The sequence below is a fragment of the Engystomops pustulosus genome, chromosome 4 (assembly GCF_040894005.1).
Source record: "Engystomops pustulosus chromosome 4, aEngPut4.maternal, whole genome shotgun sequence".
Taxonomy (NCBI): domain Eukaryota; kingdom Metazoa; phylum Chordata; class Amphibia; order Anura; family Leptodactylidae; genus Engystomops; species Engystomops pustulosus.
In genome coordinates, this window is record NC_092414.1 from 104,430,789 (window position 1) to 104,456,118 (window position 25,330).

General features: G+C 43.2%; 1 protein-coding gene across 1 annotated transcript in view; it reads right to left on the minus strand.

The window, feature by feature from the left end:
* Positions 1-25,330, minus strand: part of ASZ1 (ankyrin repeat, SAM and basic leucine zipper domain containing 1) — a 107,290-nt gene that overhangs the window by 17,031 nt on the left and 64,929 nt on the right. The window contains exon 8 of the mRNA XM_072146960.1: positions 7,512-7,584. Coding sequence (XP_072003061.1) covers positions 7,512-7,584 — 73 coding nt within the window. The remainder of the gene's footprint in view (positions 1-7,511; positions 7,585-25,330) is intronic.

Below are 25,330 nucleotides of genomic sequence, written 5' to 3' on the forward strand. Positions count from 1 at the left end.
TGTGAGAAGATTTTTTTTAAATTTGAAAAATGTAAAATTTGTGGTGATCAATGCAGTTTGGAAGTGCTCTATAAAGGCTTTTGTACTATATACCCCCACAAGTAACACCATTTTATGAACCTAACATCTCAACCTATTCAAATCAGCATTTAGGAAGTCTGTTAACCCTTTTATTATTTTTCCAGAAGCAAACAAAAATGGATTTGAAATTCTGAAATTTCAATTTTTGATTCCGATTTTTCTCATTTAGCCCTAAAATGGACACATTCATTAGAAATTTGAGGTAAATATACATCCCAGAATTATTGCCCTGCTTCCTCCGAGTACGGCAATACCAGACATGTGGATGTCAAGTACTCCTTTGTCGCACAGCGATGTCCAGAACAGAGTTCTGGACATTTGGCTGCAAATGTTTTGTGGTGCCACAGTGTACTTGAAGAGCCCCTGAAGTAACAGTATAATAGAAAACTCCCAAAGATGTCACCATTTTGGAAACTAGACCCCTCAAAGAATTCATCTGGGGTTGTGGTGAGCATTTTAACTCCCAACACGCTGGTCAAAATCTAATGCAAAGTAAATGGTGCAGAGTAAAAAATGCGTTTTTATTGCAAAAATGTCAGTTTAGTGCCTAATATATTGTGCCCAACCCATGGCAATTTAGACAAACACCCCAAAAATCATTCTGCGGGTTGTCCCGAGTACGGCAATATCACACATGTGCCAATAATTGACAGGTTGGGCACACGGTAGGCCTGAGACGGAAAGGAGTGAAATTTAGCTTTTCCACACGTTTGGATTTGGAGTGCCATGTCATGTTTGCAGGGTCCGTAAGGTACCAGTGCAATAGAACCCCCCCGAGAAATTATACCATTTTAGAAACTAGACCCCTCAAAGAATTCATCTGGGGTTGTGGTGAGAATTTTAACCCCCTACAAGCAGGTCAAAATTGAATGCACAGTAAATGGTGCATAGTAAAAATTGCGTTTTTATTGCAAAAATGTCAGTTTAGTGCCTAATATTTTGTGCCCAACCCATAGCAATTTAGACAAACACCCCAAAAATCATTCTGCGGGTTGTCCCGAGTACGGCAATATCACACATGTGCCAATAATTAGCAGGCTGGGCACACGGCAGGCCTGAGAAGGAATGGAATAAGATTTTGCTTTTGGAGCACCCTTTTCACTAGACTGATGTTGGGGTGCCCCTGAGGTACCAGTGCAATAGGAACCCCCGACTAGTGACCCCGTTTTTGGAAATGGCACACCTCAAAGAATTTATCTGGGGTTGTATGAGCATTTTAACCCCTGAAATGCTGGCCCAAATGTCATACAAAGTGAATGGGTCAATGTAGAAATAGCATTGTTTTCTCAAATGTGCCATTGTAGTGACAAATGAAAACAGCCCAACTCATGCCACTATGGATAAACACCCCAAAAATCTTTCTGCGGGTGATTACGGGTATGGCAATAGGCTACAAGGTGGAGACACGGCAGAGCTCGGAATAGAATGGTATTTGGAGCACAGACATTAAATTTTTTTTTTACATCAAAAAACATTTGTAGATGCCCTTAGGGATCAGTACAGTAGAAACCCCTAAAAGCTGACCCTATTTACAAACTACACCCCTCCATGAATAAATCTAGGGGTGTAGTGAGCATTTTAACCCCACAGGTGGACCCCAAGGATGATGCATAATGGATAGTGCATAGTACAAATTATCCATTATGTCATCTTGTGCCCAGCTCCTGCCACGGGAGACAAAAACCCCAAAAATCATGATGTGGGTTCTCCCGGGTACGGCAATACCCCATATGTGGCAATAATCTACAGGCTGGGCACACGGAAGAGCTCAGCAGGGAAGGTGCGGCATGCGGCATGATGTATAAGCTGTGTGAGCTGTGTGCATCAGGGTACAATTATACATCCAGGGACGTGTGATATATCCTAAAACACTCCTTCATGCATAACCCTGGTTTGTCGGGGCATGTGTCACACTGATATATGGTTTCCTTCCTTATGCCCCTTTTTGAGCACACCCTGCACCTTTTTTGATTCCTTCCCTTGCTGGCTGTTTGGGGAACTTCTCCTGGAAAGTGCTGCCCTGGTACAATCCGTGATGTGGCCTCGCTTCCAGACGTGCTAGCACTCTCCCCTTCCTGGTCTCTAAAAATCAGCTTCTTGACTACCACCTCTTGAAATTCCAGGAAAGTTCCCCTCTGGCCGGCATATCGATGCAGCACAAAAGCATTATACAATGCCATCTGCATGATGTGCACGGCCAGCTTCTTGTACCACACCCTCGACTTCCGCATGGCATTGTACGGCTGAAGCACCTGGTCCGACAAATCCACCCCTCCAATGTACTTATTATAATCCAAAATACAGTCCGGCTTGGGGGCTTCTGCACTGGTACCCCGTACATGGGCAGGGGTGATGCTGTGCCCATGTATTGTTGTTAGTACAAGGACATCCCTCTTGTCCTTGTACCTAACACACAATACTGAGTCGCTGCTTAGTGCTCGGCTCTCATGCCTTCTGAGCTTTTCCCCTAGCAGCGACTTAGGGAGACTTCTCTGATTCCTTCTAACAGTGCCACATGCCGCAGTTTGTCTGGAAGCGAGGCACTTGAACAGGGTAATACTCGTATAAAAATTATCCAGGTAGAGGTGGTAGCCCTGGTCCAATAGTGGGTGCACCAAATCCCACACTATCTTTCCAGCTATTCCCAGGAAGGGGGGGCATTCAGGGGGCACTATCCTAGAGTCCTTCCCTTCATATACCCTGAACCTAAAAGTGTACCCTGATGCACTCTCACACAGCTTATACATCTTCACGCCATACCGTGCCCTCTTATTGGGCAGGTACTGGCGGAACTGAAGTCTCCCTTTGAAATGTACCAGGGACTCGTCCACTGATATGTGCCTCTTTGGAGTATACACATCCATAAACTGGGCACTCAGGTAGTCTAATATGGGTCGGACCTTATATAGCCTATCATAACTGGGGTCATCTCTGGGTGGGCACTGAGAATTGTCAGCAAAATGCAGAAACCTATGGATGGCTTCAAAGCGCATCCTATTCATTGCCATGCGGAACATCGGGGTGTGGTACAGAATGTCTGTGCTCCAATAATCCCTAATAGAGGGCTTTTTGACGAGTCCCATAAGAAGTACTATGCCCCAATACTTCTCCATCTCTGCTGCACTAACAGGGGTCCACCTGTAGGGTTGCGCATAAAAAGAAGTGGGGTTGTGGGCAATGTATTGTGCAGCGTAGAGATTAGTCTGGGACACCATCAAACTAATAAGCTCCTCAGTAAAAAAAAAAACTTAAAGTAGTCCACTGGTCCGAGCCCTGCCGTGTCTCTGTGTATCCCAGGGCTGGCCGTAAAATCAGGGACCTGAGGGGCATAACTACTGGGGGTCACCCATGTGGGGTCAGAAGTCCCGGGCACTCCAGCAGGAGTCCCGGGCACTCTGGCACTACTGCGTAAACGCCTTCTCGGGGGTTCCTCTGAGTCGCTTTATGAGGACGAGGAAGACAAATAAAACTCGTCCCCACTTGCTGACTCCGTATCGGAGGCCATAAAACTATAGACCTCCAAATCCGTATACGTCTTTTGGGACATGATGGGGGGGATAGTATGCAACCTACACTACAACTACTACACCCCCTTCTCCTCCACTACACCCCCTTCTCCTCCACTACACCCCCTTCTCCTCCACTACACCCCCTTCTCCTCCACTACACCCCCTTCTCCTCCACTACACCCCCTTCTCCTCCACTACACCCCCTTCTCCTCCACTACACCCCCTTCTCCTCCACTACACCCCCTTCTCCTCCACTACACCCCCTTCTCCTCCACTACACTCCCTTCTCCTCCACTACACTCCCTTCTCCTCCACTACACTCCCTTCTCCTCCACTACACTCCCTTCTCCTCCTCACAATGCCTTCTCCTCCACTACACTCCTCCTCCTCACAACGCCTTCTCCTCCTCACAACGCCTTCTCCTCCTCACAACGCCTTCTCCTCCTCACAACGCCTTCTCCTCCTCACAACGCCTTCTCCTCCACTACACTCCTCCTCCTCCTCACAACGCCTTCTCCTCCTCACAACGCCTTCTCCTCCTCACAACGCCTTCTCCTCCTCACTAAACGCCTTCTCCTCCTCACTAAACGCCTTCTCCTCCTCACTAAACGCCTTCTCCTCCTCACTAAACGCCTTCTCCTCCTCACTAAACGCCTTCTCCTCCTCACTAAACGCCTTCTCCTCCTCACTAAACGCCTTCTCCACCACTAAACGCCTTCTCCACCACTAAACGCCTTCTCCACCACTACACTCCTTCTCCTCCACTAAACGCCTTCTCCTCCACTAAACGCCTTCTCCACCACCACTAAACGCCTTCTCCACCACCACTAAACGCCTTCTCCACCACCACTAAACGCCTTCACCACCACTAAACGCCTTATCCACCACCACTAAACGCCTTCTCCACCACCACTAAACGCCTTCTCCACCACCACTAAACGCCTTCTCCTCCACTAAACGCCTTCTCCTCCACTAAACGCCTTCTCCTCCACTAAACTCCTACTCCACACACTTCGCACTTAAAAGTGTGGTTTGGGGGGAAAGGGAATACAGATGATGGGGGGGATAGTACAGGGAAGTGGGATTACACTGGGAGGGGATGGAGGATGGGTGTAGTAGTTTTTTTTCACTTTTACAGGACAGATCCTAAAACCCTCTGCTCTCCAACACTACCAAACGCAGAATGGCGGCGTTGGAGAGCATGGAGGGTGTTGGATCTGCCATCCACAGTCACTGATCGCTGTGATTGGCCAGTCTGTTCAGACGGGCCAATCACAGCGATCTACATCACAGGACCGATCAGATCGGTCTTGTGATGTCAGAGGGGGACGTCCCCTCTCGATCCCAGCATGCTCCGGGGTTTTGTCATCCCGTCTCGCGACGGGATGACGTCATTAACCCCGGAGCCGCCAGCCTGCAGCCTCCGATCGCTGCAATTGGCCGTCTGTAAAAATCTATAACTTTTCATTTATACACGTAAAGAGCTGTGTGACGACTTATTTTCTGCAAAACAAAATTGTACTTCATAGTGATGAGATTTAACATACTATTAAAAAAACGCATTTGCAACATTTTCTTGTGGGCTTGGATTTTATGGCTTTCACTGGGCGGCCCAAATGATATGTCTTTATTCTTTGGTCGGTACGATCACGGGGATACCAAATTTGTATAGGTTTTATAATGATTTCATACATTTACAGAAATTAAAACCGCCTGTACAAATTTTTTTTTTATTTTGCCATTGGACGCTAATAGCTGGTGTACAGGGCTATGGGTGGTGTAATTTTTTTGCGACTTTTGGTGTTTTCAATAGTACCATTTTTAGAACTGTATGACCTTTTGATCAATTTTTATTGAATTTTTTTAATACATTTCCAAATGGCAAAAAAAAGGTGTCATTTTTGAATTTGGGCACTATTTTCCGTTACATGGGTTAAACGCAGTGAAAAACCCAAATTATGATAGAACAGGCGTTTTCGGACGCGGGGATACATAATGTGTATGAAATACTACAGTAAATGGGGGTTTTCCTATTCATTCATTACAATGTGCACATCACACATTGCAATGAATGGGTTAAAACGAGACAGCTTCGTGTCTTCAGAAGACCCGAGGCTGTCATGGCAACCGATCCATGCCGCACAATGACATCATGGGGAGTGACAACCTTCACCAAAATGGCGGTGCCAATGCACGCCATCTTTTTTAAGCTATCAGCAGCTTTGAGCCAGCGATGGACTATATTTGGTCTATATTTTTAGATCTTTCCCTTCACAAGATCTTTCACTATTCTTTGGGCAAGTTCCAAAATATGTATTTACTTATTGTATAATTATTGTTTTTGTCATGTTCTAATACCTCAACTCCATTATGCTCAATGACAGATATATGTCAGGGAGCTGTTAACCCATTAACAACTTGGCCCTTTTTAGTTTTTTCACTTCCATTTTTCACTCACCACCTTCAAAAATATATACCGGTAACTTTTTTATTTTTCCACATAAAGAGCTCTGTGATGGCTTATTTTATGCGTAACAAATTGCACTTCATAGTGATGGTATTTAATATTTAATGCCGTGCACTGGGAAGCGGGCAAAAAATTCCAAATGCAGTGAAAATGGTGAAAACGTTTTCTTGTGGGCTTGAATTTTACAGCTTTCACTGTGCGCCCCAAATGACATTAACTTTATTCTTTGGGTCGGTGCAATCACAGGGATACCAAATTTATATAGTTTTTATAGATTTTTTTATAGGCTTTTAATTTTTGTAAATGTATGTAAACATTCTGGCGCCAATAACTTTTTCATACTTTGGTTTACGGAGCTGTGGGTGGTGTCATTTTTTGCTATTTTTGGTGGTGTTTTCATTGCTATAATTTTTAGGACTGTGCGACCTTTTGAACACTTTTTAGAGATTTTGTTATATTTTTTAAAATGGCAAAAAAGTGCCATTTTCGACTTAGGTGCTGTTTTCCATTACAGGGTAAAACACAGTGAAAAACAGTTATTATATTTTTATGGATCGGGCATTTTTGGATGCAGTGATACCTAATGTGTTTATGATTTTTACTGTTAATATTTATATCAGTTCTAGGGAAAGGTGGCTGATTAGAATTTTTATTTTTTTTTTTATTACAATTTTTTTTTGTTAATTTTTTTATTTTTACTTTTACTATTTTTCAGACTCCCTAGGGTACTTTAACCCTAGGTTGTCTGATCGATCCCATCATATCCTGCCTTACTACAGTATGGCAGTATATGGGGATTTTCCTCCTCATTCATTACAATGTGATGATGTGCTCACAGGGAGCGAGCAATGCCGGCGGCGATCGGCGGGAAAAACACACGCAATATGCAGCAAAGACTTACCGGCTATGGCGAGGGCGCGCCCCGCGAGCCCTCTCCATGCACCGGGACCTGGCTTGCAAAGTCGTTAAGGATGTATGAATAGGGCTCACTCATAATTTTAAAGCCTTTTTTATCTTAAAAACAAAGGTCATAGGAAGCTTAATAAAGAGTAGATCCTGACAGATGGGGCACACACCAGTTTGTCAGCTTGCTTGATTTACAATACTTTATCCTGGTGGTACAGGTCCTTTAAAGTGTAAATATTTTGAAAATAAAATTCCGCTATTTTCTCCAACCCATAATATTTCTTATTCTTTGGTGTTTTTATGCGGTTGGGCATTTTCCTTTTATCCTGTGCAATCCATGAGAAAAACTACTCAAACATTTTTTTGTCCTACAGCATTGGCAACAAGATGGGGAGGCTCCTGGAACAAAGACGGACAAAAGATTCTGTGGATATGGAAGATCTTTATTTACAAATTTATAAAGTTAAATTATGATTAGACAAATTAAGAAGTAACAATGAAAGATTTTAGTTCAGTGTGCTTTTACATAAGAACAAAGTAAAGTTTACCTTAAATAATTCTGCCAGGTGTTCCATGCCCAGGCCATGCAAAAACACTTCTAGGTCACTAGAGGCTGAGTAACTAAAACAAGAAACATTACTTTAGTTTTATATTACTAAAGTCCAAAATAGAATTTTTTTTTAGAACAAAGGGTTAGTTAGGTCACAAATATTTGGACCATGGACACAAGGTTTAAAATTTCGTCTCTGAATGTCACCACAATGGATTTTACAGTGGGTACGGAAAGTACTGAAACTCATTTAAAATTTTCAATAAAATTTTCAGTTTCATTGCAGCCAATTGGTAAGATAAAAAAAAAATGAAATATAGATTTCTGTAGATAAATGTAGATATTAAACAGGAAAAACTGAAATATCACATTGTAATAAGTATTCAGACCCTTTACTGTGATTTTTTGGCAGAAACTTTACAGTTATGCAATAAAAACCTCTTCCTATTTGCACCTTATGGCCAGTATAATGTATTTCATTATTTATATTCATATACCATATCTACTAACTAGAGTATATTAAAGAAGAAGCAGCAGCACTCCGGTGGTGAATCAAAGCTGGGTAATCTTTATTTCAAGGGTGCAACGTTTCTGTGTGTCCACCTTTTTCAAGCATACAAACAAGTGACCAGTATTTGCATATATATAGCCCAACCCACATTCTGATTGGGTAACAACATATTAGTGCAATATAAGAGCATATACAATATATTATATAACAAACAACCGTGCTAAGTTACAAGTAGATAAATATAATATCTGATGTGGATAATTAAGTGAATTGGTGAGTATACAGTGTATTAAAAACAATAGTGCAGCCTCTGGAGAAAGGACCGCCCCATCGTCAATAGAGAGCCAATCGAAAAGAGTGTATACAAAACGTCTGCTACAAAGTACCGTTCCTTGTTGTCACCGTCTCCCGGGATACGAAGGAGTTGCGCCAAAATTGGTCCGGAGTACCGGAAGTGCAGCGTGCATAAAGGGTAGAGGGCCAGCGGGACCAGTTTGCGCATGCGCACTTGATCAGAAAATGATGGCGGCGGCCATTTTGGTTAAGGGAGCCGATCGGAGACAGGACAAATTACAGTGGAAGAACAGGTAAGTGATTTAGGGAAAACTGGACCCACGCTATAGGTCGGGCTCACACTATTGACCAGTGCATAGTCAGTGTGAAACAAAGGGACTAGCGAAGCACTTAAGAGCCGTGAATTAGCAGTTCTTTTGTGCCATCACTTATCGTCCCATCGACCTCAAGCATATGTGGGACAGTTGAGGGGTAATAACCCAAAATAGTAAAAATTGCTTCTCAACAGAACTGGAGGAAGGTGTCATCAATTGTAGCAGACATACACTGAAAGATTCGAGGACGAATGGGGACAATCGGTGCTGCCAGAGAGGCATCTAAGGAGAAAAGAGAGAGAATATAATTACATATTGAATAAAATATATACATAAAGCTGGAAGGGGGTTCTCCCCTAGACAAATATACTTATAACTTGGGAATATCATGACAGGTAATAACAGGCATACTGACAGAGCCAGCGATTTGAACACCTTACGTAATGTTAGCTACATTGAACTCAATATTTAACCCAAGGGGTTGTAGTGTTTGAAGACGATGAATCCATTCAAGTTCCCTTTTTCTTAGCATAGATTCCCTGTTGCCTCCTCTCCTAGGTGGCGGGATATGGTCAATTAACTGGAATTTTAGATTGGACTCCTTGTGACCTTTTTCAGAAAAATGCCTGCTAACAGGGAGATCTATTCTTCGCTTGCGTATCGTGTATCGGTGTTGTGTGAACCTGGTTTTAAAGTCGAGGGTGGTTTCACCAATATAAACCAGTTTACAAGGGCAAGACAAATTGTATATCACGAATTCGCTAGTACAATCCAAGTAATGTTTTATGCGATAGGTCGTGTTATTATGCGTGAATGTGTCGCCTTTAATGACATGTGAACAATTGACACATGAGCGACAGGGGAAACAACCCTTTTTAATTGGTCCGCTGATGGTTTTTTGAATAGATTTAACCAGGCGATCTCTGATATTTTTAGAGCGTCTGTATGACAATAGTGGAGAATTATTAAATTCAGGGACACCGGACGGTTCACTGGCCAAAATGCGCCAGTGTTTGCGTATGATTTTTGTGATATTGTCACTATTGTCGTTAAACGTTGTGACAAAGGGAATCCTAGCCATTGGCTCTGTCTTTTTGGTGGAGGATAACAGCTCATACCGATTTTTTCTGTGTACAATGTCCAGATTTTTATTAATTGTTTTTTTAGGATATCCCCGTTGGCGAAATTTGGAAACCATTTGTTGAATATTCTTATGATATTTAGCGTCATCTGAGGATATTCTTTTGACCCTTAGGAATTGACTTAGAGGCAAAGACTCGACCATGGGGCGTGGATGATTGCTTTCGTATCGTAGAATTGTGTTTCTGTCGGTCGGTTAAGTGTATAGATCCGTGAGGATACTTTGGTTAGTACGTATGACCTGGACATCCAGGAATTGTACGATATCTGTGGAATGAACAACCATGAATTTGATGTCAGAATCAAAATTGTATTCAAGTACTCATGGAATTCAAGAAGTTCCTGGGTGGAGGCGGTCCAGAGGAGGAACACATCATCTATGTATCTCCACCACCTCAAAACATGTCGAAAGTGGTGGGATACATAGATCAAGTCCTCCTCCAGAGCGGTCATAACCATATTAGCATAACTGGGGGCCATGCTGGCGCCCATTGCGACCCCTTTAAGCTGTATATAGAAATCCTTACCTAAAAGGAAGTAGTTGTAGTAAAGTACTACTTCAAGTAGTTTCAGAATAAACTCAATCTTTTGTTCTTTGTAGCTAGATCGTCGCAGAAATCTTTCCACAACACGTAACCCTAGCTGATGACTAACAAGTATATAATGATACTACGTCAAAAGAGGCTAGAGTCAGGGTAGACAAATCATCTCACTATTGAGAACCCCGTGACACCGGTCATATACGTTTTACCCAAAATCCACAAGAACCTCCAACAACCCCCAGGGCGACCCATCGTTTCTGGGAATGAATCAATTTTCTCCACCATCACTGTCTTTTTAGATCGGGTCCTTCGCCAATATGCTATGCAAGGCACTTCTTACATACAGGACACCTCTGATTTTCTCCGCAAACTACATAGCACCCAGATCGATGATTTGTCTACCCTGACTCTAGCCTCTTTTGACGTAGTATCATTATATACTTCAATTAGTCATCAGCTAGGGTTACGTGTTGTGGAAAGATTTCTGCGACGATCTAGCTACAAAGAACAAGAGATTGAGTTTATTCTGAAACTACTTGAAGTAGTACTTTACAACAACTACTTCCTTTTTGGTAAGGATTTCTATATACAGCTTAAAGGGGTCGCAATGGGCGCCAGCATGGCCCCCAGTTATGCTAATATGGTTATGACCGCTCTGGAGGAGGACTTTATGTATCCCACCACTTTCGACATGTTTTGAGGTGGAGGAGATACATAGATGATGTGTTCCTCCTCTGGACCGCCTCCACCCAGGAACTTCTTGAGCCAATGGCTAGGATTCCCTTTGTCACAACGTTTAACGACAATAGTGACAATATCACAAAAATCATACGCAAACACTGGCGCATTTTGGCCAGTGAACCGTCCGGTGTCCCTGAATTTAATAATTCTCCACTATTGTCATACAGACGCTCTAAAAATATCAGAGATCGCCTGGTTAAATCTATTCAAAAAACCATCAGCGGACCAATTAAAAAGGGTTGTTTCCCCTGTCGCTCATGTGTCAATTGTTCACATGTCATTAAAGGCGACACATTCACGCATAATAACACGACCTATCGCATAAAACATTACTTGGATTGTACTAGCGAATTCGTGATATACAATTTGTCTTGCCCTTGTAAACTGGTTTATATTGGTGAAACCACCCTCGATTTTAAAACCAGGTTCACACAACACCGATACACGATACGCAAACGAAGAATAGATCTCCCTGTTAGCAGGCATTTTTCTGAAAAAGGTCACAAGGAGTCCAATCTTAAATTCCAGTTAATTGACCATATCCCGCCACCTAGGAGAGGAGGCAACAGGGAATCTATGCTAAGAAAAAGGGAACTTGAATGGATTCATCGTCTTCAAACACTACAACCCCTTGGGTTAAATATTGAGTTCAATGTAACTAACATTACGTAAGGTGTTCAAATCGCTGGCTCTGTCAGTATGCCTGTTATTACCTGTCATGATATTCCCAAGTTATAAGTATATTTGTCTAGGGGAGAACCCCCTTCCAGCTTTATGTATATATTTTATTCAATATGTAATTATATTCTCTCTCTTTTCTCCTTAGATGCCTCTCTGGCAGCACCGATTGTCCCCATTCGTCCTCGAATCTTTCAGTGTATGTCTGCTACAATTGATGACACCTTCCTCCAGTTCTGTTGAGAAGCAATTTTTACTATTTTGGGTTATTACCCCTCAACTGTCCCACATATGCTTGAGGTCGATGGGACGATAAGTGATGACACAAAAGAACTGCTAATTCGCGGCTCTTAAGTGCTTCGCTAGTCCCTTTGTTTCACACTGACTATGCACTGGTCGATAGTGTGAGCCCGACCTATAGTGTGGGTCCAGTTTTCCCTAAATCACTTACCTGTTCTTCCACTGTAATTTGTCCGGTCTCTGATCGGCTCCCTTAACCAAAATGGCCGCCGCCATCATTTTCTGATCAAGTGCGCATGCGCAAACTGGTCCCGCTGGCCCTCTACCCTTTATGCACGCTGCACTTCCGGTACTCCGGACCAATTTTGGCGCAACTCCTTCGTATCCCAGGAGACGGTGACAACAAGGAACGGTACTTTGTAGCAGACGTTTTGTATACACTCTTTTCGATTGGCTCTCTATTGACGATGGGGCGGTCCTTTCTCCAGAGGCTGCACTATTGTTTTTAATACACTGTATACTCACCAATTCACTTAATTATCCACATCAGATATTATATTTATCTACTTGTAACATAGCACGGTTGTTTGTTATATAATATATTGTATATGCTCTTATATTGCACTAATATGTTGTTACCCAATCAGAATGTGGGTTGGGCTATATATATGCAAATACTGGTCACTTGTTTGTATGCTTGAAAAAGGTGGACACACCGAAACGTTGCACCCTTGAAATAAAGATCACCCAGCTTTGATTCACTACCGGAGTGCTGCTGCTTCTTCTTTAATATATCAAGAATCCTTGCCACGGATTGCGGATCTTGCACCCGGCTACAGAGGTCGTGCTGCCTTGAATCTCCTTCTTATATACTAACTAGAGTATAGAGAGCATTAGGCCAACGTACCTAATTTTATCACAAAAAAACTGAGAAAGCCTATTGAATAGAGTATATGCCTATAATGCATTGGTCACAGCCTCCACCCATAAAGCTAGCCAACCCCCTTGCCCACCCATATATAGCGAGCCAGCCCCCCACTGCCCCCTGTATAAAGCTATTCAACCCCCTGCCACCCAGTATATAGCCTGCCCGCATGGATGCTAAGCAGAACCTAAAATATCCACTCGTTAAATTTTCAATCAGGAATAGAAGACTACCGTATATACTTGAGTATAAGCCGACCCGAGTTTTTACCACCAAAAACTGGGAAAACCTATTGACTCGAGTATAAGCCGAGCGTGGGAAATGGATTGGTCACAGACCCCCCCCAGTATATAGCCAGCCAGCCCCCTATAGAATACAGCCTGCCGCCAGTAGTATACAGCCACCCCAGCCTGCCCCCAGTAGTATACAGCCAGCCCCCAGTAGTATACAGCACTGCCCAGCCAGCCCCCAGTAGTATACAGCACTGCCCAGCCAGCCCCCAGTAGTATACAGCACTGCCCAGCCAGCCCCCAGTAGTATACAGCACTGCCCAGCCAGCCCCCAGTAGTATACAGCACTGCCCAGCCAGCCCCCAGTAGTATACAGCACAGCCCTGCCATTGCTCTCTCCCGGGCTGCTGACGTTATACTAGGAGCCGCTCGGGAGAGAGCAATGGCGGCGCCCAGCGCAATGTACAGAGGATAGAAGACGGGAGCGGAAGCCAGAAGAGGACCCGCGCGGACATCGGGGGAGCAGTGCTGCACATCGGGGCCACCGGAGGGTGAGTATATAAGTATATAAGTATTTTTAAGTGACCTGTGACTCATGTATAAGCCGAGGACACATTTTTTGTGCTGAAAAACTCGGCTTATACACGAGTATTTACGGTACTTAAAAATCTAAATTATCTAGTACAGCTTCAAAATAGCCAGTTTATAGCTTCATAGTTTCAGCCCCATTTTTTTTGTATTCTGACATGCGTCGCTTTAAACGGTTATGACTTTTGTACACATTTCCCATTATCTAAATTGTCTGCTTTACGTTTTCATTTTAAATATCTTTATAATTTATTTTGATGTCACGCGACTTAAAATTCGAACATCAGTTTTCCGTATTTTCAAGGAGGTTTCAGAATTGACCTTTTTGGGGATCATTATTGCTTTTAAAGAAAATTGTTTTTAGGAAGATTGTTAACCCCTTGAGATCTTCATTGTAGTTAAAAAATAAAATAAAAAAACGGTAAAATTTAGAATAGTCCAATTTAGTTGGTAATACGTTCATTTAGCCCTAACATATACACATTTATAAAAGAGAAAAGCCATCTTTAAATGTGTTATGTAATTCTCCTGAGTACGGAGACACCCCACACTGTGCATAGCAAGGCGCAGAAGGGAAGGAGAGGATACATTAGCCTGTTTTGCCCTACAGAATTTAGTGGTTTTTAGTTGGTTCACGGCACACTTTTTTGAGCTATAAAAGATTCGTTTTTCCGTAATAGTTGCTATTCAAGAGCTTATTTGCGGGAAAAGATGCATTTTTCAGTGGTACTATTTTGGCTATGCCCTAATGGTGAAAATGTATTAACTTGTGTGTGTGTGTGTGTGTGTGTGCGTGTGTGCGTGTGTGTGTGTTTAACATTAGCTAAAAAGGGTGTTAGGTATAGGTACAAATAAATGTGATGTGATATACAGGCATTTAGGCTGGATGACCATTTTGATTAGGTTAATATGGCCCGCCACTGACATGGGCAATTTTGACCATATGTCAAATTTGGCATTAAATAGGGGCAATAAGGGGGCAACATTTAAGTCATACATTAAATTCACCAATGTAAATCCCCAGATATTTGAAGTTGGCCAGCCTAAGGCCTTCCCTCAGACTTTCCGTGATGAACGGGATTCACTGGCCACAGGAACATAAACACAAGATTTATCTCAGTTAATTTTTAAGCCTGAAAGGGTGCCAAAATGATCCATGAGCTGCATAGCCCGGTTCAGGGTTACACATAACAATAGGTCTTCAGCATAAAGAGCCAAACGGTCCTCTCCCAGGGTATGTTTAAAACCAGCATATATGGGGTAGGCTCACAGTTGTATGGCCAGGGGCTCTATAGCTAGTGCAAATAAGTGTGGGAAGAAGGGCAACTAAATCTATCCAAATGCTGGTCATTTAAGTTATGTGGTTGGCTTTTTGTATATAATAGTTATCCAGCGGAAAAAGGCAGGGGCAAAGCCAAACCTGTGTAATGATCTGAGGAGAAAATGCCACTCTATGGAGGAGTCGAAGACCTTGGCCGCATCTAGTGAGGCCAAGGCCCAATCCTCCACATTCTCCATGCTTATCTGCAGGAGAATTTGAGTTCTACACAAGTTATCTGTAGTACTGCAGACCATTATAAAGCCTGACTGGATCAAGGTAGTCATGACGGCGTTAAGGCTGGAGGCTGAGACTATTTTCCATTTTTTTTACATTGTGTCTTGTTAAATTTTATTACTGACTTAAGTGCATTTTGGTTAGGAGGCTCCATGTGGCAGAACAAATGGTAATTACTTTTAGGCTATATTCACACTGCCGTTGCCCGCCCGTACCGTACTGTAGCGGGCAATGGCAGTGTACGGGAAGAGGAGGTGAGCGCAGCTCACCCCCGCCCCTCTTCATAGGAATTAATGGCGCACAGCACCGTACTACGGAGAAAGATAGGACAGGTCCCATCTTTTTCCGGGTACGGAGCGGTATGGTGCTGCACCGTACCGCTCCCCTAGGGCGCCATGCGCCCATTGACGTCTATGGAGGACGTATATCGGCCGAATATACGACCTCCATACGTCAGTGTGAATGTAGCCTTACAACCAGCCAGAAAGGAATGTGTTAGCTTGAGCCTTACCACACTAGGAAGGGTCTTTGTGACCAAAGATTAGGAGGAAGCCCATTCTGCAGCAAGTATAAGTAATTTCAATTCTACTAGCTCATCGCTGGGGAAGAGGAGAGCAACCTGTGTATTACTTTCCCTCCAAAAAGATAGAAAAAGGCCAAGGAATATCATAGCTGTCCTTAAAGGGGATCTGTCACCCAAAATTTCGGCACTAGTGCTTGAACAAACGCCGCCGTGTTAGAAGGCTAGCGTTACCGGAAACCTCCGGTAACGCTATCCAACACTGCGACGGGGTGCAATGTAATCGTCGGACCACTCGCAAAGCGGTCCGATGTATTCATGAGGGGGCGGTCCGAAGGCACTGCCTCTTCCCCGGACCGCCCCGCTCGATCCATAGGGTGGCGGTGACTTCCGCGCGTCATGCGGCAGTCACCGCCCCTAACCACGCCCCAAACCTGCCCCTTCATGAATACGTTGGACAGCTTTGCGAGCTGTCTGACGATTACATTGTACTCCAGAGCAGTGTTAGATAGCGTTACCGGAGGTTTTTGGTAACGCTATCCTTCTAACACTGCAGCGTTTGTTCAAGCACTTACTTTAGTAAGCAGCTCCTAGTGCCGAAATTTTGGGTGACAGGTCCTCTTTAACTGGGACATCTCTCATAATTATGGTTCCTGTGGAGAGTGGAGTTGCAGTGGAGTTATAGGATCCAGCTAACCTCATGGCATACATACCTAGCTGCATGGGATCTCAGCCAAAAATAAGTCCCTAACCAGATTTGTCAGCCGAAAAATAAAAAAGTTATGCATATGAAAAGATGGTGATGCTAAAATGAACAAGATTTTCTCCAAATTGGTTTTTATTCAGTACAATTGAATAAAATACACAAAACCCCCACATATTTGGTATCCCTGCGTCCGTAACAATCTGCATAATAAAACAGAATCGTTATTAGATCCGCAAAGTGAACCCCGTAAAAAACAAAACAAAAAAAAGCTCCAGAAAAAAGATCATTTTCAATTAATACCCTATAAAAATGCTCTAAAAAGGGATTTAAAAAATGTTATGCACTATAAAATAAGACCACTAAAAAGAACAATCCTTCTCGCAAAAAATAAGCCCTTAAACAGATTTGTGAGGCGAAAAATAAAAAAGTTATGCATATGAAAGACTGTGATACAAAAATTAACAACATTTTTGCCAAATTACTTTTTATGCAGTAAAAATGGAAAAAAAATAAAAAAAAATCTATATAAATGAGGTCTTTTTGTAATCGTGGCAACCCAAAGAATAAAAATAATATACTATTTTTATGGTATGGTAAACAGCCAAAAAAAAAAAAACCCCATAAAAATCTTCCTGAAAAGTGATGATTTTCATTTCCTCCACCAACAAAGAGTTAATAAAATCTCACCAATTAGCCTATAGATTCCCCCAAATTACGTACCAGAAAAGTGCATCTCATGTGGCAAAAGAAATAAGCCCCTATAGGTCCACATTAAAAAAAAAGAAAAAAATTATAGCCTGTACAAAATGACATAGCAAATCTGATCTGGATGGCACCTCCTTCCCCTCTATGCCCGGCCGTGCGCCCATACAGCAGGTTACCACCACATATAGGGTATCCGTGTACTCGGGAGAAATTGGGTAACAAACTTTGTGGAGCCTTTATTCATTTAATCCATTGTAAATGTTTAATTTTCCACCCAAAATAGGTGTATTGTGAAAAAATATTACAATTTGCAGACTGCACGTCCATTTTGTTTTAACCCCTATAAAACACGTAAAGGGTTAACAAACTTCTTAAAAGTGGTTTTTCATACGTTGAGGTGTGTAGTTTCCACAATGGGGTAATTTACGAGTCTCGCTATTATTTAGGCCTCTCAGTGTCAATTAGAAGTTGAGCAGGTCCATCTAAATACAGGTTTTGGTGATTTTACAAAAAATGTGAAAAATGGCACCCAAATTCTGAGCCTCATAACATTCTAGTAAAATATGTGGAATCTTAAAAAACCATGCCAACATAAAGCAGACATTTGGTAAATGTAAGTTATGAATTTATTTGGGTGCTATGACTATCTGCATCAAAAGTAGAGAATTTAGAACGTTGAAAATAAAGAATTTTTCCAAATTTTTGCCAAATTTTGTTTTTTTTCATAACTAAACACAAAAGATATCATCCAAATTTTTAAACTAATTTGAAGTACAATGTGTCACGAGAAAACAATCTCAAAATCCCCTGGATATCTCATAGCGTTCCAAAACTATAACCACTTATAGTGACACAGGTCAGATTTGAAGAATGGGGCCGCGTCCTTAAGGCCAAAAGAGGCTGAGTTCCGTAGGGGTTAAGTTTATAGCATGTTCTGTGAGAATCATCAGTGTGCATTGTTTGGGTGGTTTAGCTGTCTACGGCCTTTTTAGCATAAGTAACTCAAGGGCCATGGCAGTGATTGTGGTTTGGGTGCTAAGTGTGTGTGTGATAAATTTAGTGTAAGGACAATATTTTATATAAGTAGGCTGAGCTTAAGGGCTAAATTATGGGACTCCATAGAGGAGATGCACCCCATGGTTGGGGTCAAGTGTGGAAGAGCATTTTATTGTCTGCGTTTTGCAGATAAATTGGTCTGTATGACCCACACTCCCTTGGCTCTTTGTCTGGCTTTAATGGCATAATAATGCTAGCATCATAGGAGTCTGGCAACACTGCATTTCTAAAGAATTCAGTCAATACTGAGCTGTCAAAAGTTCTTCCTGATACTTGAGGTATGCCTCCAGGGGCAAACCGTCAGGCCCAGAGGCCTTGCCCTTGGCCATGCTTGCAAGGGTCTCCTCCTCCTCCAATAGGAGCATCTCTCTGGGCCATCCCCAAGTTGAGACATGGTATGATAGACAGAAAATTATCTATCTATACTGAGCAATCAGTATGCTATAGAACTTGTGAACACAGATGACAATGTGGTACCCTCAAACTCCCAAATACTTACTGATGCCTTTACCTCTAGGATAGTCGGGGGAAACAATGTTTCTATGTATCAGTTGAGCCAATGGGCTGCTGTATTAATTACTAACCAGAAGTATTTTGGGCAAAGAATAAATCGCTTTTCCCTTTCTCATGAAAACAATTCAGATGTTTGCAACCCTGCTGCAACAAAGCTTGTCTGTTGTCTGGGGTTGGATCAGCCACAAAAGCTGCTTCTAAAGCAGTGCATGATTGGGCGAGCCTCTCCTCCACCCTGGCTGACTCCCTCTTAATGAACATAATCGACGACTGTAGACAGCCCCTCAAATATGATTTCAACCAGTCCCAATAATGGGAATGACCAGGGAAGGGGGTATTTGTAGCTATGTATTCTCAAATTGTGGACACTATAATCGTTTATTTTGCTAATCAGATCAGTTTTATTCTCCTTTTACGGTCATTGGTAATTAAGTTAACAGCAACAATTTGTGATTCATTTTTTGATATCAGTATTCTAATATCATATTTTTCTCTACATAGATAACTCGAAGCCAATTCCAGATGTCTCCCCGTGAAGTGTCTCTCCACATAAATTCTTTCAACATTACAATCCTCGGAATAACCTGCTTGCAGCCTCTACAGTTCTCCATAATTCACTATATCTAGGTATGTTTTCTTTTGCCAATAGAGGCTCTAGCCGGGGACTTAAGGGTTTTTACCCATTAATGGTCATATAGGGAGTGGGATTCAATTGCCGTTTATCCTGATTATTTAAAGGGATCTATCGGACAGTGTTGTCCCCCTCAGCGGATTGTTTCCCCGGGAGGGGTTAACAAACTGCTGTCCCGTCTTGTGACCACAGCTGTCAGTACAGCGATTGGTCTCATATAATGGCTGACGCCTCGTATCATATTGTTATCCAGTTGCCTCACATGCAGCAATCGTCTACCTTTTGCTTGGGTTGATTAGATCAGCCAGCTACAATGTATCGCTTTAGTGGTTGCTATGATACCATACACGCACATTATGCCGTGCTGCGCATGCGCAGTGAAGATCTGAGGGTGTGCGTTCCACGAGATCTTTTGCTCCGTGATTAAGTTTGTGGAAATCGGAGGACACAGCCAACACGGGGAGACACCTGGAGAACATGCACAGCATCTAAGTCTTATGCACAGAAGCACGATAGCACTTTACCCTCACATGCGAGGTCAGTGTTTGACACCCGGGTGAGAACACTGTTACAGGCTTTTTATCAAATATTGACCTCCTTAACATTGTATGTATTTATACATTTTATTGTATACACATTGTCATTGTACATTAATGAATTTTATGTATATCAGAGTTTTGTATCACAAATATGGTAATATGGTGGGCGTGGATTACTGGGTCATGTGACCACGGGGATATGTATATAACACTGCCATTTACACTATATAGACTGCTTGAAAAAGGCTCCTTGGAGCCGAAACGTCGCTGTTTTGTTGCTGATTATGGAATAAAGAATCTACACTAATTTTTATCACAACCTGGAGTGCTGCCCGCTTTCTTTAACCCCTTAACGACTTGGCCTTTTTTAGTTTTTTCACTTCCATTTTTCACTCACCAACTTCAAAAATCTATAACTTTTTTATTTTTCCACATAAAGAGCTGTGTTATGGCTTATTTTCTGCGTAACAAATTGCACTTCATAGTGACGGTATTTAATATTCTATGGCGTGTACTGGGAAGCGGGAAAAAAATTCCAAATGCAGTGAAAATGGTGAAAAACCACATTTGTGACGTTTTCTTGTGGGCTTGGATTTTACAGCTTTCACTCTGCGTCCCAAATGACATGTCTACTTTATTCTTTGGGTCGGTACGATCACGTGGATACCAAATTTGTATAGGTTTTATAATGTTTTCATACATTTAAAAAAATTAAAACCTCCTGTACAAAATATTTTTTTTTATTTTGCCATCTTCTGGGGCCAATAACTTTTTCATACTTTGGTGTACGGAGCTGTGGATAGTGTCATTTTTTGCGAATTTTGATGCCGTTTTCATTACTATAATATTTGGGACTGTGCGACCTTTTGATCACTTTTTATTAATTTTTTTATATTTTTCAAAATGGCAAAAAAATGCCATTTTTGACTTTGGACGCTATTTTCCGTTACAGGGTTAAACATAGTGAAAAAACATTATCATATTTTGATAGATCGGGCATTTTCGGACGCGGCGATACCTAATGTGTTTATTATTTTTACTGTTTATTTATTTTTATATCAGTTCTAGGGAAAGGGGGGTGATTTGAATTTTTAGGTTTTTTTATTATAATTTTTTTTTTTAACTTTTTTTTATTTTTACTTTTACTATTTTTCAGACTCCCTAGGGTACTCTAACCCTAGGTAGTCTGATCGATCCTATCATATACTGCCATACTACAGTATGGCAGTATATGTGGATTTTACTCCCCATGCATTACAATGTGCAATTAGCACATTGTAATGCATGGGTTAAAACGAAGTAGCCTCGGGTGTTCGGAACACCCGAGGTTACCATGGCGACGGATCGCCGCTCCCCGTGACGTCATCGGGGAGCAGCGATCCACAACAAGATGGCGGCGCCCATGCGGCGCCATCTCTTTGTAGCCGCCGGCAGCATTGCCGGCGGCGATCGCGGAGAAAACACCCGCGATCGGTGCTAGCACCGATCGCGGGTGTTACCGGTAAGCCTTTGCTGCAATATGCAGCAAAGACTTACCGGCTATGGAGAGGGCTCGGCCCCTGTTACATTATTGGACGGAGGAATATATTTGCAGATAATTACATAATGATTGCAATAAATATTGGCAAGCACAAATAGAAAACCTCCCATCAGGGTCAGTTTGAGATGAACTCATATCCCACCTTACTGAGCGGTTTATCAGTACGAAGTCTCCACGAGATTGGGCCATATATGTGGAGTGTATGGCACTGTGTACCCAAGGGCGCTGCAGCATGGAGACCTTGACATGCGTTAAGTTTGTCTTCATTATGCAGGTTAGATACGCAAGAATGGTTACCACTGACCAGGGGTCAGTTTAAGTAGACCCTTGGGCGACAAAGCCTTAGTGGGCGTCCTCCCAGTAGCCACACTGCCGACCCCCCCCCCCCCCCCCTAACACTCTGGAAGAGAAAAAAAAAAAAACACCTTTCCTTGTTCCCCCGATGCAGTGCCTGCAGCTGCTTTCTTTTTTCGGCATATGCCTGCTGTACGCACCAGCTCTAAAGCTGACAGACGTGATGTGATGACATCATCATGTGTGCCGACTTGAGCGCCATTGCGTACAGTGCAGAGCGCAGTTTTGGGGGAGCGAGGAATGGCGAGTTGTGGATTCTGTTTCTACAAAGAAAGAAAACAACAGGAGCTGGAAGGTAATCATTTGTACCGGTGTCTTTAAAGGGGTTATCCGAGTTATATAATAATTTAGGACCGGGCTGTGGCAGGCTATTTAAAAATAATAAAGGTGTACTTACCACCTCCTGCACCGCTGATGTCCCACGCCGGGGTCCATCTGATCCGTTCCCCTGTAAACAAACAGGGAAGCCGCGCACAGGGAGCTTCTGGCCGGCTCCTTCCATACGTCCCTATCTCTCAGAATTGTAAGCGTTGGGAGATGGTGTCAAACCGGCGCACAGATCAGATGGACTGCGGCGCGGGACAGCAGCAGCGCCGGAGGAGCTAAGCAAGCAGTTATTTTTAAATATCCCGTCCCAGCCTGGTCCTTAGTTATTAGTAAACTCAGATAACCCCTTTAAGCGACATTGGTACATTTTTTTTTCATTGCTCCTCCAGCACCCTTGGGTCCAAGCACTTTCCCGGGTAAACTGGGTGCTGGGGCCGGGCCTGCCACTGACGGGAAAGTCACAGCAGGGTTCTTTAGTACCTGTAAAGTAACGGCCAACGTCCGTTACTTATCAAAACTCAGGATGTAGCAGATTGGGCAAGCTTAAAGTGTAACTGTCATTTCAAAAAACTTTTGATATGTTGTAGGGCAGGTAATTTTTTGCAATTGGATTGGTTACCCAAATCTTGCTCCTTCCTCTTGTATTCTGCAGACTTCCCCTAGATAGCAGTGACTGCTCAGAGAGCTGTTACTATGGACATTCCGTCTTCATAAAGAAGCGGAGGCTATGGAGCAGGAGACACGCCCCCCCATCTCTCTCCCTCCAATCAACCGATTACCTCACGTCTCCCTGCACACAGCCGATTACCTCATGTCTTCCTGCCCCAGCACTCAGGTGTCACTACTGCAGCACTGTTGTGTGCAGGGAGAAGCCCTCACTAATGTAGTGACCAAACACCTGAACTTATCTCTCCTCAGCTTTCCCTACACTTGTGTATAAACTAATAATCCACACAGACAGAAACTGCATCCCCCGCTCCTACCATCACCTTACACTAGGAAGTTGCAGGAGACAAGTCTGCAAGCTGTCCCTCCCCTCGTGTGCTGTGCTGGAGTGTTACTTAGGTAGATAGCTAGATAGCTAGATATGAAATAGATAGATATAGATAGGAGATAGATAAATAGATAGATAGATATGGGATAGATTGCTCTGGTGTCATTGGTCAGCACCACACGCTTGTGATGAGGTGACAGGAGGCAGGCCCCGCCCCTCCATCTTGCTGATTGTAGGTTTTTTGAGAGCTGGAAACCCTGGTTGCTATGGGCCAAAAGAAGTACTAAATGAGGACCGAGAGGCAAAATACTTTGAGGAATGATTTTTGTTCAGAATGACGGTTACACTAAGGTCTTCAAAGATCATCAGTACCGGACTAGAACAACTTAGGACAGCGTAGAAACTCAGCTTGCCATGTAGCATAGGATGAGCGCCTGGGTTTGTCAGCATCCAGTGGGTTATCAAGAAAGATGGTCTGCTCCGCATGGATTATGCGAAGCCACATCGGAAAGGTTATGGAGTAGGACATCTGGAGCTCTCGCAGTTTCTTGACGGGGTACTGAGAAGTCAGGGTATAATGAAACATTGGTGTTCTGGAACGTTATAACACCCGCCCCCTAGAGGCCTGTAAGATAGCGTCCCGATCACTGCTGCATACGAGCAATACTAGAAACTGTTGTGCCTGGGCTCCTGGTGGGGGCGGCTTGGCCGGAATCCTATGCGGCCTCTCCACTGCAAAGTTGGATGTGAGGGCTGCGGATGGCAAAGTCTCCTGTAGCCATTTCTCAATAAAGGGTACAGAGGCTGGTCCCTGGAAGACCTACAGTAGCATGCGTACATTGTTCCCACGCAGACCATTTTCAGGATCATCCGACTTCTGCTCCCATGATTTAGCAGTCTTCTATAGAGCACGTATTTGTGCTGGCATCGGATTAAGTAAGTTCTCCATCTGGAAGATATGTGCCTGATTCTCAATAAGGGGTTCCCTTAGGTTTTCAAAGTCATGCCTCAGAAGGCCCCTCTCCACCTTTATTTCATCTATCTTCGCTGTTGAGAAGGTAGTGGAGATCTGAATTGCGGCTAAGAGCTGGGCAGATGCCTCTTTCGGCGATGGTTCCGAGTCCTCTGTAGCGGCAGCAGAGGCAGACCCTGATAGAGAGGCTGCTGTGCGACGTGTGGCCGGCACCATCTTGGGTACCTTGCCAGGCAAACTCCCGCAGCTTTGCTGGCGCCCCGGAGACTTTATTTTTGCTCATCCCAGCTCTCTGCGATAGAGTGCAGCTCCTGTTACATGTGGCCGCTCATGCCGGCTACTAGCCACGTAGCGTTCTAAAAAGTTCAGACATCTTCTACAAAGGGGATGTATTGTATCCAACGGCAGGCATTGTTGACTAGTTTGATAAATCTTAAATGTAACACAATTCCTTAAACACTCAAAAAGTGAGTTGCACAACTCACAATATACACAAGTTGCATATTCAGGTGCGACTAGTTCTAAACTATTCACTATGACAGGAAGGAACTGGAATGGATTTGTGCCAAAATCTGCAATGGAATTGTGCAAAAAAAAAGTCTGCACTTACAATGGATTTATGAAGGCAATCCAGATGTGGAAGGTGCCTTTCTGATTACCATATATGGTGGTCGTACGTACAGCAGCTAGCATACTGCTGCCCTAGGAGTGCATTCTGCACAGACAGTGAGCATACACCTGTACACTGCTGTCACCGGCCATGCTCCATCTTTTGCCGTATGTATAGCCCTGTAACAAACCTCCAAGTAGAGAAGGGCGGGGTAAGGAGCACTTACCTAATGGTATGCTATGCCCGGTTTCCGGTATTGTCATGTAAAAGCAGCATTAACAGAAGTGTAATGTGAAGTAGTTAGATAAAAGTTACTGGAAAGGCACAAATACAGAACAAAATGCCCAATACTACAATTCTGTGACAAATGCCAGAAACCTTGCATAATTACAATGAAGCATTCCCCCAGTATGTCTTAATTTTTGACAGAGTTTTTTTTAGTTTAAATGGTGAATTAGTACTCACCGGTAATTCGGTTTCCATCTAGTCCTCCATGACGGCCCACTTGGAGGATGCCCCTTGACCTCTGTAGGGACAGGAAGCAGAGAGGTTAAAAGCCTCCCCCCCGCATCCTCCCGCCAGTGTCTACCA